We start from the raw sequence: 17,818 nt of genomic DNA on the forward strand, positions 1-17,818 counted from the left end.
CTCTTTCCTATACTGCTAGAGCGCTCTGCAGTGTTGAGAGGAGTTCTCTTTCCTATACTGCTAGAGCGCTCTGCAGTGTTGAGAGGAGTTCTCTTTCCTATACTGCTAGAGCGCTCTGCAGCGTTGAGAGGAGTTCTCTTTCCTATACTGCTAGAGCGCTCTGCAGTGTTGAGAGGAGTTCTCTTTCCTATACTACTAGAGCACTCTGCAGTGTTGAGTGGAGTTCTCTTTCCTATACTGCTAGAGCACTCTGCAGTGTTGAGAGGAGTTCTCTTTCCTATACTACTTGAGCACTCTGCAGTGTTGAGAGGAGTTCTCTTTCCTATACTGCTAGAGCACTCTGCAGTGTTGAGTGGAGTTCTCTTTCCTATACTGCTAGAGCGCTCTGCAGTGTTGAGTGGAGTTCTCTTTCCTATACTGCTAGAGCGCTCTGCAGTGTTGAGTGGAGTTCTCTTTCCTATACTGCTAGAGCGCTCTGCAGTGTTGAGTGGAGTTCTCTTTCCTATACTGCTAGAGCGCTCTGCAGTGTTGAGAGGAGTTCTCTTTCCTATACTGCTAGAGCGCTCTGCAGTGTTGAGAGGAGTTCTCTTTCCTATACTGCTAGAGCGCTCTGCAGTGTTGAGAGGAGTTCTCTTTCCTATACTGCTAGAGCGCTCTGCAGTGTTGAGAGGAGTTCTCTTTCCTATACTGCTAGAGCGCTCTGCAGTGTTGAGAGGAGTTCTCTTTCCTATACTGCTAGAGCGCTCTGCAGTGTTGAGAGGAGTTCTCTTTCCTATACTGCTAGAGCGCTCTGCAGTGTTGAGTGGAGTTCTCTTTCCTATACTACTAGAGTGCTCTGCAGTGTTGAGAGTGGAGTTCTCATTCCTATACTACTAGAACATTCTGCAGTGTTGAGTGGAGTTCTCTTTCCTATACTACTAGAGTACTCTGCAGTGTTGAGGGGAGTTCTCTTTCCTATACTGCTAGAGCGCTCTGCAGTGCTGAGGGGAGTTCCCTTTCCTATACTGCTAGAGCGCTCTGCAGTGTTGAGGGGAGTTCTCTTTCCTGTATTACTAGAGTGCTCTTTGAAACATTTACATAAATTGTTTTGCATTTATTTTGTTGAGTCATCAGGTGTAAACTGAAGATTAGCAGCCACAGAGCAATTCAAATGGACCATGATTGTGAGACAGCTTTGAAACCGGTCTGCCCAGGCATGGCTCTGTGGTTTAGGGAGAGGTTTGAGTTCTCCTGAATGCTTTCATTTCACCCAGGGCAATGGAAAATGTTACATTTTCCAAACAATCAAACTTTCTTCACAAAATAGGAATTGTACAAGAGCCGTTAAGCTGTGAGAAACACACACTTGACCTAATGTTCTGGGGTACTGTCCCTATGTATACAGGGGGGTGCCTGTGTATTCATAGAGGCTTACTTGGCCACTTTATTTCAGTAGGACCTGTTCTTCAGACCACCATTTGCCCAGATCACAACCCTGATACTGTGTAGCACAGACTCCACAAGGGGCTGGAAGGTGTCTCTTGGGATGTTCAGCCATGTGTTAATATTTCACACACGTGCTGAGTGGTAGGCAGAGGGTCGTGATGACAAATGTGTCATTCAAGTTCCTTCAAAACATGTTGAACCAGATAATTAAGTGGTGGCTGCAGCTATGTCATGCCCATTTCCATAAATCCACTTATTCACAGTGTCTTGCTTTTAAAATGATTTTTAAAGAAACGACACCAGTAATGAAAAAGAGTTTGCTGATTGAAAATGAAAAGAACACGCTGTTCTCTCCCTGTTTAAATGCCTCAAGGACACACGGGGAGCTGCTCAATGACATGCAGGCTCTAACTTCCTGGCAGAGGCTGCCAGCTTGAACCCCTGCCAAGCTCCCTTGAAAACTCCTTTCCTGTTTTTCTTTCTGTACACTGACCCAAAAAAGTATTCAGTCACCCCTGCCTGGTTTGTGGTGCTGGGGCTGGGATATTTGTTGCCAGTTTTACCCAGCTTGTAAACTAAATAATTTGGTGTAGATAGTCATCCCTCTTCAGATAATGAGCTGCGGATCTCACAGTGGAATTGATGTCCTACTAGCTGTACTATGTATGTATGGGGAGTCCAAACTGGTATATCCAGCTCAATGCAGATTTCCCTGTGATAAACCCAGTGTCCTGTTAACCCTCAGCACAGCCTGCAGTCACTGAGTGACACTGGCACCAGCCTGTTCTTTCAAAGGGTCTTCATGAAACTGACACAGACCTGCCCTGTCTTTATCATTTCAAAATAAAAATAATAATATAAAAAAGACTGATCCTGTTTGTAGGCTGGACAGGTGTCACAGGAAATAAGTTAGCTGGGAAATAAGTTAGCGTTTGCCTTTTTGAGCCTTTCTACGTAGGCGCGAATATTAGAACTTAAAGGCAAGGTTCTCTGTGGAGAATTTACAGGACGCCATTTGCATTTTTTTGAGAAACGAAAACAGGTATTGCACTGCAGACAGTAATTTTTGTTTAAATATGTTGTCGTCTTTATCGAAGTGTATTGCAGTGTATTGTATTTCTTTTGTATAAAAAGGTGACATCGTAATGTATATTTACGTTTTAATTTTTATTATAAATACATTTTATCTTCAGGAAATTGCTTGCTGTATTAGTTTTTTTTAACATAAATATTTTAAACATTATTTTGTCTGTATAATTTGTCTATGCACAGTTATTATTGTTATTATTATTATTATTATTATTATTATTATTATTATTATTATTATTTATTTCTTAGCTGACGCCCTTATCCAGGGCGACTTACAATTGTTACAAGATATCACATTATTTTTACATACAATTACCCATTTTTACTGGAGCAATCTAGGTAAAGTACCTTGCTCAAGGGTACAGCAGCAGTGTCCCCACCGGGATTTGAACCCACGACCCTCCGGTCAAGAGTCCAGAGCCCTAACCACTACTCCACACTGCTGCCCCCAGTTAAAATCACTACTTCCCAAATGTGTATTTCCTTTCAAAAATGTCATTAGTGGACATGTCATATTCTGTGGGGTAAGCAAATACGTGTTTATGTAGGCTCACTTTAACAAAGTTATATTATTTTCACTGTAAATGGCTCAGTGACTTTGAACCTTTTCAATAAATTGAGTGGGAAAGTGGGTACAAACACTTTTCTTCATGTAGAGAATACAGTTTGACGTTTTAATGAAGTCTACGTGGGATAGCTAAACCTGTTTTAATATAGAAAACGTACATGTTTTTAGTGGAATATGGTTTTTTAAGGTGTGTATATAATTTGAGAAACACACAAAACGATTGGCTTCCTATACATACCGTCCTAAAGTGCAGTTAAATTATTTATGTGAACATCTGTAATCCTGGTTGACATGGTGGATGTACTCACACAGCACTAAATACTGCACTAATAATTCAGACAGCGCTCCAGTTTAATGCAGTCCCCTGTGCAAGTCTCTGGTCCTCACTTCTACAGTAAGTCCCCACTCACCAGTCGTTGTATTTTAGGAAAGATAAAACATCTTATCACAGGTTATACTTTTTTACTTGTAGATTATTATGTAAAGCTCCGTGTGAGAACTTGCTCCTAGCTCCTTATGTTTTACACCAGATCTGATAAATATAAAGACGTCATGAATATACTATAAAGATATCATACAGCATTCATTGCATACCATATAGTAATACTCATGTCCTATATACATTTCTCAATAACAAAGCTATTTAAAAAATACACTTTTATTGAAAACAAAACAATATACACAATACATGTACACAATTCAAAATATACAACACAAAACAATATATACAATAAAAACAGGTATCAGGGTGGGTATGGGAAAGATCTATTTACAGAAGGTGTGGTTTAATTCCATGCTTAACTAGCTGAGAAATTCTCTGGTGAGAGTTTGCCACATCTTTGTAAACTGGGAATTAAACCTATTATTAAATAATAGATAATCTGTCATTAGAAACTGTTATTGTATTTTAAACACATTATAATTGCACATAAAAATAAATCGCACAATAAATACATTATTTCTGCTTATGTCATAATCCATATACAGAATAATGCATGCATTGTATGGATTTCTCTTTCGCTAATATTTGCAAATATATTGCAAGTACATGTACGAAGAAAACCTATAATATAAAGTAGCCAGCGATTAAATGTGAACTACGTAGCCTGAAGTTAAACTGTTATTAAATAATAATATGAAAAACATGTTATTAATAATACGACGTGTTTTCGATTTTTACCACATATAATGTAGCTTTTAATAAAGATCCTGACAACATTTTTAAGTGAAACAATTTACTAGACACATTGGAAAGATTGCACACTTTGTTTTCATTTCACCAATGTGAACAAAATAGACTTTTTGAAATGATGGTGAAAACACTTTAAGACTGGTTGGGTCAATTGCAACGAACATTCAGAGTTAGTACGCATCAAGTGTACTAAGTTGCGGACTAGCTAGTACGGTACTTTCCTGAGGATCATCCCCAGCTGCGGATTAAGTTAGTTCCAATTGCAACAAACAAACGAGTTGGGGATCAGCTGGTTTAGTGCACAGCAGAGGATCAAGACTATCTCCAAACCTCAAGTGCGGAGCTCGCACAAAAACCAATTGATTCCAGTTCGTTATAGTTCAAAGGATTTATAATGTGATTAAGCATTCACATTTTCTGCAAAAAAATAAATAATAATAAAAACATATATTGGTAAAACAAGCTAATAATAAATTTTATTTAGCCTAATAGTTTTGCGTGGTATATACAAAACGTATTTATCCACATTTACAAACAAAGTCCATTAATAACAGCAAGAATTTATCAAAGATGTAAATGTAATCAGATATGAAATAGTCATCAAGTACAGTGCCTTTTTTCCACTTATCTACACAGTTAACACTGTTAAGGGGAAAAAAGGTTTTATTGAGAAATTATATATTAAAAATTCAAAACTGAAAGATCATAATTGGATAAGTCTCCACCCCCTGAGTTAATACTTGGTGGAAGCACCTTTGGCAGCAATTACAGCTGTGAGTCTGTTGGGATAGGTCTCTACCAACTTTGCACACCTAGATTTGGCAATATTTGACCATTCTTCTTTACAAAACTGTTCAAGTTCTTTGGGGAGCATTGATGGACAGCAATCTTCAAGTCATGCCACAGATTTTCGATTGGTTTTAGGTCGGGGCTCTGACTGGACCACTCAAGCACATTTACCTTTTTGTTTCTTAGCCACTCCAGTGTAGCTTTGGGTCGTTGTCATGCTGAAAGGTGAACTTACGTCCCAGTTTCAGTTTTCTTGGAGAGGGCAGCAGGTTTTCCTCAAGGACTTCTCTGTACTTTGCTCCATTCATTTTCCCTTCTATCCTGACCAGTGCCCCAGTCCCTGCCGATGAGAAATATACCCATAACATGATGTCGCCACCACCATGCTTCACAGTAAGGATGGTGTTCTTTGGGTGATGCGCTCTGTTGTGTTTGCTCCAAACATAACGCTTTGCATTTAGGCCAAAAATTTCCAACTTTTTTTGCCACATGGCTACAGAATCTCCTGAGTGTTTTTTTGCATTCTTCAAAGTGGGCTTTCTTGAGCAATGGCTTCCTTCTTGCCACCCTTCCATAGAGGCCAGATTTGTGGAGTGCTTGGGACATTGTTGTCACAAGTACACTTTGACCAGTCTTGGTCATAAAAGCCTGTAGGTCTTGCAAAGTTGCCATTGGCCTCTTGGTAGCCTCTCTGATGAGTCTCCTTCTTGTTCGGTCATCCAGTTTGGAGGGATGGCATGATCTAGGCAGGGTCTTGGTGGTGTCATACACCTTCCACTTCTTAATAATCGTCTTGACCGTGCTCCAAGGCCTTTGATATTATTTTTTTATACCCATCCCCTGATCTGTGCCTTTCAACAACGTTGTCCTGGAGTTCTTTTGCAAGCGCCTTGGTGCTCATGGTTGAGTTTTTGCTTTGAAATTCACTACCCAGCAGAGGGAAACTACAGGAACTGCTCAGTTTATCCTGAAATCTTGTGAATCACTACAATTTCACACAGGTGGAGGCCGCTTAACTTGGTGTGTGATTTTGAAGGCGATTGGTTACACCTGAGCTAATTTAGGATTGCTATTACAAGGGGGGTGGACACTTATCCAACCAAGCTATTTCAGTTTTTATTTTTAATTAATTTTCTACAAATTTCTAGAATAGTTTTTTCACTTGGAGGTTGTGGGTTAGGATGTGTAGATAAATGAAAAAAAAACTATTTTAATGCATTTTAATTCCAGGCTATAAGGCAACAAAAGGTGAAAATTTTGAAAGGGGGTGCAGACTTTCTATAGGCACTGTATATAAAGGTGTAATATTTGTATTCATACCAAAGAAGTCATGGCTGGCGGTCGTGCACAGAATTACGCGACAGAGCAGAAACTTTATTTTGTCGAGCAATGCCAACAGCAGCAATTGAGCGGAGCGTCTGACCATCGTTTGCCCCATGATGTACAGCCTAATTACATAGTTTGTGCCCAATTTGCTTGATAGTGATAGCATTGAGGTTGATACACAAGAATCTGTCGCAGGAACGCCAGGTAAAGATTCACTGCAGTTTAGTCAGCATATTGGCTATTATTAAATGCAAATAGTAGTGTCGCATTATTATTATTATTATTATTATTATTATTATTATTATTATTATTATTATTTATTTCTTAGCAGACGCCCTTATCCAGGGCGACTTACAATTGTTACAAGATATCACATTATTTTTACATACAATTCCCCATTTATACAGTTGGGTTTTTACTAGAGTAATCTAGGTAAAGTACCTTGCTCAAGGGTACAGCAGCAGTGTCCCCCACCTGGGATTGAACCCACGACCCTCCGGTCAAGAGTCCAGCGCCCTCACCACTACTCCACACTGCTTCCCTGGGTCATTGTTGGGCCATTCTTCACAGGTGCAGAGAGACACGCGACGTGAAGAGGAAATACCCTGTGACAATTCCAATGGAATCATTCCAAATCTTCATAATCATCTCATATCTACATTCATTAGGATTGTACATTTATTCAATACAGAACAGTCCAATAGTGGAAGATTGAGCATGCTGGCAGGTTATCAAAATAATAATTAAGAGCACAACCCAAATATAATACAAATGACCTTGCAGTACTGTTTAGTGATGCTTCGTGCACCCTCTAAACAGATCAAATGGTAACGTCAACCGTTTGTACGGTGCACTAATCATCAGTAAATAATACATACTGTCATGTTTTTAGTAAATTATTTGGGTTGAGTTCTCTATAGATTTTTCTACACTTTACTGTAGGCGATTGAGGGATCATGTCCCTGGTGAAAGCTTCCAAATCAAAGCATACAAAACTTAACCGTAGTCACCTAACATCTTTGCACCTCTCAAATTACGGGAACAGTGACGCACACTTATAAAGGAGACAGCTTAATATCCAATCCAGTAGGCTAAAGACAATATCCACCTCCTATAATTTGAATTTAGCGACCTTGGAGTGACTAATACAAGCATATCATTATCAGGTTTTATTTAATTATATATTTCATGCCTTATTAAAAATTGAAAACTCTGCCAAGTTTTAGAAAAAATGTTCTGTAGTCTATGTGTTTGATATCGGTTTTATTAATGGTTTCTTTTCAGAAAAAGTGCCTTGAATGAGGTTTCTCGCTTTAACTTGAGTTAGTACGGTAACTCTTTTACTTGGTCTAGAGTTTGATGGTTTAATTTAGTACTGTGTATCAGGTTCATCTAGGGGACAGCAGTCATCATCTGGAGTTAGTTGCATTTGGGAACATTTTTAATCCGCACTTGGAGACTGTCTGTCTGGGAGTTCTTGGTTTGTTGCAATTGGTGCTAACTGGCTTACTAGTTTAGTCTTGTCCTCAAGTCCTAACCACTGGATCCCTCCCTTGGGAGCTGGCTTACTTACTCGTACACTTAAACAACCCCAAAGTCATCTGTTAATCAAACCCACTACTCTGGAGTTTACTGTAATATACTAATCATTATATCCTTGATACTAATAGCATGTATCGTTTTGTTTTCGTTCCAGGTATTCACCAGTGGGCACAGTTTGGCTCCCCCTAGTGTATCTGGTTGGGATGAACGCCAGTGGCTTTTTGTTTGTGTGATATCTAGGACAGACACACTTCAGTATTTGAACACCTCAGTAAAACGTACCATTCATATTTACACACTTGGTGTATGTGACACACTCACAAAGAAGTTAAAGTACAGGGGCTCATTGCGAAACAGTATTTAATAAACAATCTAAAATTTCACAAAAATAAACACCCAAGCTACTAGAAAGCAAATGAGTAACGTGCGAAGTTAATTTATAGTCTAATATCTTGAGTTTCAAACGCTTTGGTAAATGGCTGAACGTTTACAGTAGTAAACTAACCTGTGGACAAGTTTAACCTGGACGCCCCTTGTGTAATTTAGTCGTCCACCTCGTGTCGTTCGTTTGGCTCGTCTGTCGAGATGCCGCTTGGTCTGGGGCGCAGGAAAAAAGCCCCTCTGGTAGAGAATGAGGAAGGGGAGCCAGTCCGAGCTGGGATGAGTGTCTCAGGCCTGGGGGGCAATGCTGAAGGAAGCCCAGGCCTCCAGCCAGGCCTCCCCCCATTTCCCTCCAGCTTGAGGCCCAGGCTTGTCTTTCATACCCAGCTGGCCCACGGGAGCCCCACAGGCCGGATTGAGGGGTTCAGCAACGTCCGGGAGCTCTACAGCAAAATAGGAGAGGCCTTTCAGATCCCAGCAGCAGAGGTGAGTGCTGTTCAGCAGGCTGTTACACAGGGCTTTTTATACGATTATACGCCTTTTGTAGAGATTTCATCTTGTGCAGTATGTGAATTATCATCTACAGGGCAAGGAGAATGCACATCACGCTATAGAGTTTTGTATATACAGTATCTATAGAGCTGTGTGTCCAAGTGCTTCAAAACCTCCTAGCAGCATAATCTACAGAACCGCTTGACGAATTGTGATGAAAGTTGAAATATATGAGCATCTACGCAATGCAGTTCTGTGAGCTATGAGATGGTGTTTATTGATAGTTTCCTCCCTCCTCTCTTGGCTCAGGTGATGTTCTGCACACTCAACACTCACAAGGTTGACATGGAGAAGCTGCTCGGGGGACAGATAGGTCTGGAGGATTTCATCTTTGCTCACATCAAGGGCCAGCGCAAGGAAGTGGAGGTGTTTAAGAACGAGGACGGCCTGGGGCTCACCATCACTGATAACGGGTCTGGCTATGCCTTCATCAAGGTACTGCACTGTTCAGTCTGTTTTCCAGCCCACTGCCCTGTGGAGTGCAGGGGAGTCTAACACAGAGCTTCCGATGCTAGCTGGGACTCGCAGGGAGATCTGCCTTTTCACTGCTGCTGGGTTGGGGAAGGGAAGGAGGAGATCCCTCCCCATTTCAGAGACCCCGCTGGTCAGGCGTGAATATGTGCTTCTGTGCCCCTTGAAAATAAGATGCAGGGGCATTCTTATTCGAAGTAATAAAGATTAAGAAACTAAAGTAGACGCATGTTTCAGCTAGTGCCTTCATTGAGGTACTAACTTACAAAACAAGAAAACAACGTTGTATTTTTATTTTTTTTGTGCTGCGCAAAAATATTGACTAGGTTTCACTTTTGCAAATTATTTTAAGATTTATTTTGCACAGAGTTCATATTCCATCAAATTGATCGTGAATCGTGAAGTCCCACAAAACAGCTTTGCATGTAATAGTAAAGGTTACAATCCTTGCTGCTGCTGCGCTGGCTGAGTTCTGTTGTGCCTGATGCCAGGATATTTAAACTGTACACTTTATTTATTTCAGAGAATTAAAGAAGGGAGCATCATTGACAGAATCCAGGTGATCAACGTGGGCGACATGATCGAATCCATTAACGGCCAGGGCCTGATTGGCTGCCGACACTATGAGGTCGCCAAGATGCTCAAGGAGCTACCAAAGGGGCGGGACTTCTGTCTGAAACTGGTGGAGCCAATGAAAGCCTTCGGTGAGTGGCTTGAGGCGGGGAGACGTAATTGAAGTGTGCATTAACCCTAACAGTCTTTCCACCTATAATAGCCAACCTCAATTTGAGAGTACAGTATTTTCACTGCCTTTAGCCTTATTATTAAGTAGTTTCTACTTACTTAGTTTGATTCACTGCCCCCTTACCTTTTTATCATGCTTGCAATTATTCTGAGGGCTTATCGTTGATTCTCAAATAAATATCTTTTCCTTCTATAACTCTGTGTTGAGGTGCTTTGAGTTCAGGAGCTGCTCTTCAGTTCCAGTTGCCTGCCATTGACAATATGTAAAGTAGGCTAGATCAGCCGAAGTTGACATTAGTAATTCCCAGCACTACAGCACAGCACTGTCCTGCCAGCAAAACAAAAGGAAATTCAAAGTGGCAGATCACTAAAGGGCACTGGGCGCTGGGGCTTGCTTGTATAAAGGCACTTTGGCTGATCTGTCATACAAATAATGGCAGGCAACTAGGACTGAAGAGCAGCTTCTGAACCCTGGTGACAGCTCCTAAACACAGCTGATTGTTTGAGAAATTGCAACGAGAACCATCCACAATGACTGTCATACTAACATAAGGAGACAGCAAGAAAAAAAATGCAAAGCTTACCCTAAACATTTAACAGGATCTTGACTACCTTTTGAATGGTGAATGTTTTATGGTGCAGTGCCGAATAATTGATAAAGTATCTACCATTTTTTTGGAACGTATATTGTAAAATGAATGTGATATTTATTTGTTTTTAATTAGTAATGGGGATTGTGAAAGGGAAATATAACGAGACTGGTCTTGAATGAACGGCGCCCCCTGTTTTTCAGACATGATTGGTCAGCGGTCTGGAGGGGCGAGGTCCGGCTCGGCCACACCACTGGGGACTGGCCGAGGAACACTGCGTCTCCGGGCTAAGGGTCCGGCCACAGTGGAGGAAGTGGTGAGCGTTACTGTAATCGCAGGGTTCTGGCTCAGGATAAACAAGACGCTGCTTTACTTCCAACTGTAATATTTCGCATGCAAGTATAAGTATAATTAATTTGACTCCTAATAGCAGTCATGTCCAGTGCAGCATTACGTGTACAGGGATGGGAATAAGGTTGCCATTGTATGGCAGTTTGATCCATTCCTGGTTTTACTATGAGTTTAATAAGACACACCTGAGCTTGTTACCTATACACCGATAGGTAATAAAACCTGGAATGGGAGAAACAGCAATACAGTAGGAGTCTTATTTCTATCCCTGAAGTAGATAATTGACCTTGGCTTTCATTAAATGCCCGTGCCTTGGGCTCAGGACTCTGAATTGGCACTGCAGTGCGTTATCTCGCAAGTAATGACTTTGCAAGGACACCAATGCTTAAAGCACACGGAGCGAAGCAAATTATTCCAGTAAATCTTACCTAATATGTATCGCCATCATAGAAAAATGCTAACAGAATGGTAAAGGTAATTTATTTATATGTAAATTGTACGCCCGGAAGCAAATTGTACTTTAAGACGGCTGTTGGCCACAAAAAAGGTCTTCAGGGGTCCTGTTGGTTTAGTGATGAGTGTTTGTATTTGTGTTTCAGCCCTCAGCCTTTGAAGAGAAAGCAATCGAGAAGGTGGATGACCTGCTGGAGAGCTACATGGGCATCCGGGACAGTGAGCTGGGTGAGAACACACACAGTCTCTCTCAAGAAATACATTCACAGTCCTGTAGCGGTATCAAGAACTTTACACCAATGTACTGTTGGCACCATTTTTTGTAAAGCAGAGATAAACGTTTTAGTGTTAATTAAAGGGTGCAAAAGTTTGTCTAAGTTGTTTGGGAATGACAGTCCTATCCCCTCAGCCTTAGTCATCCAAACTGATATAAAAATACCACCAAGTACAGTAAAGAAGACACTAGCCGAAACATCTGATTGACTTGGTTTCTTTAGTTTGGTTATTTCTAGCTCTGGTGATGTTTCTGTGTCCTGACAGCGGCCACAATGGTGGAGCTGGGGAAAGACAAGAAGAACCCGGACGACTTCGCAGAGGCTCTTGACGAGACGCTGGGAGACTTCGCGTTCCCCGACGAGTTTGTATTTGACGTGTGGGGGGCGATCGGCGATGCCAAGGCGGGGCGACTGTAGCTCACAGTGCTCGAGAACCGGACCTTCTCACTGCTTCATATTGAGGATGGTACCGTACCCCCTTTGCAGGGCTTGTGGACAAGAATACTGACCGTGAAAATCAAAAGAAGACACAAATAGGTTTGCTATCCATGTGATATATAACTTCCTACAGGAGTTGGATGTAAAATTAGAAATGTCTGTCAATAGAGTATAGGACCACCGTGGGCAGCCAGAACTGAGTCCCTGTATTTTAAGCTAACCCACAATCGTATTCCGTTTCATTCTACGAGTGACTGGTAATACATTCTTTTATAATGTTCTCTCCTGCGTGCATTGTCAGTAGCCAGACCCTGTTTGTTGTCCAGTTTGTTTACATACCCGTAAAGCACACACATTAGACAGCGAGCAGGGCTGGCAGAGTTGTCTCAATGTCAGACGATTTGAATGGCATAAGGAAGGGTGTTCAGTCCAGGCACGATGGATTTTCCAGACAAGCTCAAAGCCAGGTCAAAGCAGAGCTGGAGAAAAATGATCCAGAATCACTGCATGGTTGCAAAAAGGAAATTTTTATATATATATATATATATATATATATATATATATATATATATATATATATATATATATATATATATATATATATATAAAGCAACTAGAATTACATTTGCAACTAATGAGTCTAAACATATCATGATAAATATTACAGAAAACACGTAAAATAGCCCCATTCTTAATAATGTACATATAGATTTTAAAATCTTTAATAAACAGTAGGATGTAGGGTCCCCACAGGCAGCCTGGGTGTCACTGATTCAACATGGCCATGGCTGCAGGTGTTTAAAAAGGTCAGGAGGGATGCATGACCATTCCTCCATGATTACCAGCCTCTTAGTCCTTCTGGGATGTTTTAATGGGGGAGGGGTATTCAGAATGGCTATAGAAAGACTCCTAACTTCTCAGACTGTTCCTTGTAAATTGTAAGGAATTTGGGAAGCACCTTCTAAACCCTGTCGTGCTATTGTGACGGCAACAAGGAGGTTCAGCTGCTCTGTATTCCAGAATGCATGTGTAACAAATGAGTTGCTGTTGTAAAGAACACTTGGGCAGGTGTTTCCAGTTGTGTGTTTTTTTTTTTTTAATCCAAACCCTTCTAGAATGAAGCTACTGGGTCACAACTAAGATTAAAAGACCCACATAAACTCATCATTGGAGTAGAGGAAGCAGAATGGGGCTCGGTGAGAATGGATTTCAAATGGATTTAAACCTGGACTCTGGGAATAAAACAGCACCAACTGAAGCTGTTTGTTTCACTCAGATTCTTCAGAAGCATTGTACTTGAAACATGGCAAACAAATTGCTTTACTATTCTATGGGAAACCTTTGAGCTGCTATTGGTTATTCCTCCATGAATAACACACACGTCTGATATTCTTACCACTCAATCTTTGGCAAGTAAAACTGCCACATGGCCCACAGGGGGAGCTGTGTCCCATCATCACGTCATGTTCAATGTGATTTCCATTTGCTTCAATTATTCTTCTTCTCTCATTGGCATTGGGCATGTGAATCTTTATGGTAATGCTACATTTAGCATGGTAGAAATACATGATTAATTAATTGATATGCAGATGTGCATTTACTGAAGCTCCTTGTTAATATCCAGTCAGATATGCAATAGGAGTTGTTGTGTGTGTGTGTGTATTCACCATTGGCAGTTTCCGGGACAAACACATATTGAATACATAAAAAGAAAAGCTGTGTAAAACAATGGCTATGAAGTTCTGGAATAACACTGATCTCTTGTCATTTTCATATTTGTTATTATAGTCATGGCACTGAACTGGGTAAAGGGATATCAATTAAACAATTATTGATGCCAAAATATTACCAGTAAGACAACTCGTGTCTCTCTTGCCAATAAGACAACTAGTGCCCTCGTCGGCACAAAGGTTTTCCTGCTTCATTTACTGTCATAGAATAGAAGTCTGACAGTAGACTGTATGATTGATAAGGCTTGGATTGCAGCACAATAAAGGTATGCAAGGTTTATCTGTCGGCATGTGATCTGTCCTCGACACGACTAACCTGTGGACTAAGACAGCACAGGTGCTAATACAACTGTAAGTAAATTGGGGAAGCACAGTCCTGTGTGTGCAAGGTGCAGCATTGTGATGCATTTTCATTGTAAACTCAGCCTACTGAATTGCTTTTCTCTGTGACTAATACCTTTGCTGTCTTGTCCCACACGTTATAACTCCTGTGCAATTCATGTATTTGATCAGCTGTATTAAAACCCCTCTCAACGTCTACTGTACTGGATCAGAAGTCGTGACTGCAGCTTGATTTGTAAGGTTGCCTTTGTAAGCTGCTATGTGACCATTCCATAAGTTTTGAATGAAGTGTTAAATATCTATCTATCTCTATATAGCTCGAACTCTCTCTCGTGTGTGTGTGTGGGGGGGCTGTGATAATACTGTGGTAAAAGGGACTCCTTTTAAAGTTTACTCCTAATTTTAAATAGATTATAGTTATATTTTTCTTACCTGTTTTATTACATGTCGGGGAACACTACTCTGATACTGTGTACTCAACACTATCACTACTGCACTGCTAGGTCTGGCTAGTTCAGGTTATTGGTCACACACTAAGTCTCTCGCCCCCTAATCTAATGTATTTATTTATTATCCATTGATAACTTTGTTTTTCTTGTATTGTATGTGTAGGTTTTTCTGTTGTTTTTACCAATGTAAATGTAAACCCATTGCATTTGATTGTTTTTACAGTATAAATGCTCAATAACAGTATTGTTGCAGTTTTTTACTTGTCACTGGTGGCACTACTTTTATGGTAAGTTTTAGGGCTTTTTTTGGTGTTTATTTTGGAGGAGTACCCAAAATATTAATGCATTACCTTTCAGCAACCAATTTCCTATTCAAACACCGGGCAGGTAATAATCAGCAGTAATCGATGCATTGAGAAAATAAATGTGTATTCACTGCAAATAAGACTGAAAACATGCATACAAAGTAATATAGCATGTGCCTTTTGAGAACTTTAAAGCAAGAAGCAAAGAAATGGAGACTTGAGGAACTGGAAATGAAATGGTGATTTAAATTTTGAAATGAGTGGTCTCTTTACACACTGCTGCTGCTGCTGCCGTCTGGACACGTGGGTCCTGTTATGATCTTGTGCTCTTGTGAGATGTCTTAGCAAATTGGCTTAAACAGAGTTTTGAAGACGGTTGCACAAGGCCACTGCAATGGCTCATCTGAATATTAACACTTCTGTGCCCAGATATTCAAAGCGATGCGCAATCCCCTCGCAAAAAAGAGTTGCGCGAAGTTGGAAAATAGCAGTTTTTTGCTCAATTCGCAAATGTGTTTGTGGCTTGGAAATACACAAGAGCTACGAGTGAACGCACAGAATTGGAATACTACACAACAATGTAATGGAAACTTTCTGCGCATTGCAAGCCTGTCACGCTTATCGCAAAACTTAGGCATTTTCAATCAAATTTGGCCTACAGGGCAATTCAAATATTTTTGTGCTTAAGCATATGAAAGTTGCGCACATGCTCACATTTGAATCTAATGTTTATCATTATCACAGGCATTGGCATGGCTAATAAGCTAAATATTTAAAGGGCCATCACGGATTCTATAGAATTCAAACATGTATCTATACTGTGCTGTTTGCTGGAAAGTGAGTTTATGACTTCTCTACTTCTTCTGTCTCCATAATCTTGACAGGTGTCACACAAATATGAGTACATGTTACCTATTCTAATTCATTTACATTTTTTGACTTTCTTGTTTTCTGTTACAGTACCATTTGTTTTTTTTCTCACTATTCCGTAATCCCGTTTATCAAACCGCTATTGCTCCGTGTCTGGACTGATCTGATTTTTGTAATGTTTTTTTGTAAGAACTGTAAGTCGCACTGGGTAAGGGCATCTGTTATAACAACAATAATTAATAATATTAATATTCCCTGTTTTTTATAGCTTGACAAACCTGGGGGGTAATTAATTACATAAAACGGGCTGAACAGGCAGTGGAATAAGAAAGGAGCACCTTTTGTACATTTTACATTCAAAACGCAGACAAGAATCACCAATACAGTACTCCGTAGCCTATCCTACTACTGTATAAGCAGTGTCTTTGATATTGAAATTATGTGAATGCAAGGTAAGGAGGTGCAAACTGTTGCTTGATCGATTTAGGGTTGATATACTGCTGTATGTGTCTATTAAAGTAAAGCTTTCCTGCATTACACAGGTAGTTGTTTAGTATCTGCCGGCTTGGTCTATGTTACACACTGACGGTATGTACTGTGATACTGCACTGTACTCTTTGATTCTGTTTTGGGAGTTATTCTTTCAGCACCGAGAAAGCGTGCTTGGGAAAGTGATTAGTTTTCTTTCAGTCCGAAAGAACAATGATTGCAGCTTCCCTGTTTATTTTTTAAACATGTATTAAAACGTGTGATGCTGCTCTCACAATCGTTCTTTTGAATATAATCATTATATAGATTAACCCATCCCCCTGTAACACTGCCCCCCAGTGGATCTAAGACATACCAAATCAATTTTAAAAAGGTTTTCCTGCACAAGATTTTTAAACTACTACCTGTTCACATTTGTTTCATGTATTGGTAGTTACTAAGTAGAAATTATTTTATTTAAAACTGAAATTAAATCTCTATACAGTAAACGTTCAGTTAAAGCGAATTGCAATAGATTAAACTGAACGACAAGGACCAGAACTCCCAGGGCTACTTCTAGTTGTAAAGCAATTGTAGAAATGTACATTTGCAGTATATTGTAGTTATCAGGGTCAGGATTCATTCTTAGATTCTGGACGTCAGTAGAAACTTTAGAGAGAAACTTTAGAGTCTGATAAAATCAGGCTGTGATGCAATGAATAGATTGCAAGCCGTGATAGTGTTGCACTTCCTTGGTCAATAACCAACCAGCTGCTGCATGTAAATAAATCTCCCTTTTCTTGATAAGGTCCAAATCTACAATACACAGGTAAAACTAAAAGATGTAACAAGTTTCTCACAGTAAATTAGCACAAATGTTGCAGTATATACCCAATTGCTGTATGTAACAGGTCTGCAATGTAAAATTACAGAAAACAAAAGGTGTGGTTCAAGCAGTGCGTATTTATTAAAAGCAAAAGCAATAAATAAATAAAATGTGGCAAGTAAAGGCCAGTGTGTTACCCACCTAATGTGGGTCCTGCAACTGGCACATAAACTATTTCTTATGCAATGTTGTTTAAAAACCTCTTATGCCCTCTAGTCCCGCGGGCGGAACACGGAACTGCACGTAAATATTATATTTCATAACTCATTTTTAATATTATTACAAAAGCAAAAGAGAAAAAAAGCTGACTCGATATCAAAATCGTTGTTTTCCTACCGTCAAACAGCGAAGGAATTTTTCGAATCCGTCATTTCACCGCTGAGATATCCCATTCACAATGTGTCTAGTACCCCCTTGCATTCAAAACAAAAGCAATCGACTAGCTTGCGTTTTGCTGCTCTGGTCTTACAACCTTGATGACAGTAAAGTCTCCCTGATCACGTTGTAGGGGAGGTCACAAGCTTTCCATTCATACCTTTACTTTGTTTGTAACCCAATCCATCACAGAGTAATCGATGTGCA

At 40.1% G+C, this 17,818-nt stretch overlaps 1 protein-coding gene and 1 long non-coding RNA gene across 2 annotated transcripts; one reads left to right on the forward strand and one right to left on the reverse strand.

Moving 5' to 3' along the window:
• Nucleotides 1-8,084: 8,084 nt before the first annotated feature.
• Nucleotides 8,085-8,359, reverse strand: LOC131706598 (uncharacterized). The gene is made up of 2 exons (XR_009310667.1): nucleotides 8,231-8,359; nucleotides 8,085-8,198 (listed from the first exon to the last, which is right to left on the reverse strand). It is a non-coding gene; the product is annotated as an uncharacterized LOC131706598 (long non-coding RNA).
• Nucleotides 8,360-8,450: 91 nt separating this feature from the next.
• LOC131706597 (PDZ domain-containing protein GIPC1-like) lies at nucleotides 8,451-14,948 on the forward strand. Its single transcript, XM_059007985.1, has 6 exons — nucleotides 8,451-8,798; nucleotides 9,114-9,299; nucleotides 9,859-10,039; nucleotides 10,873-10,985; nucleotides 11,620-11,701; nucleotides 12,014-14,948. Exons 1-6 carry the CDS (start codon nucleotides 8,517-8,519, stop codon nucleotides 12,163-12,165), a joined length of 996 nt encoding a protein of 331 aa, XP_058863968.1. The 5' UTR covers nucleotides 8,451-8,516; the 3' UTR covers nucleotides 12,166-14,948.
• Nucleotides 14,949-17,818: the final 2,870 nt, after the last annotated feature.

This window comes from Acipenser ruthenus, chromosome 36 (assembly GCF_902713425.1).
Source record: "Acipenser ruthenus chromosome 36, fAciRut3.2 maternal haplotype, whole genome shotgun sequence".
Taxonomy (NCBI): Eukaryota; Metazoa; Chordata; class Actinopteri; order Acipenseriformes; family Acipenseridae; genus Acipenser; species Acipenser ruthenus.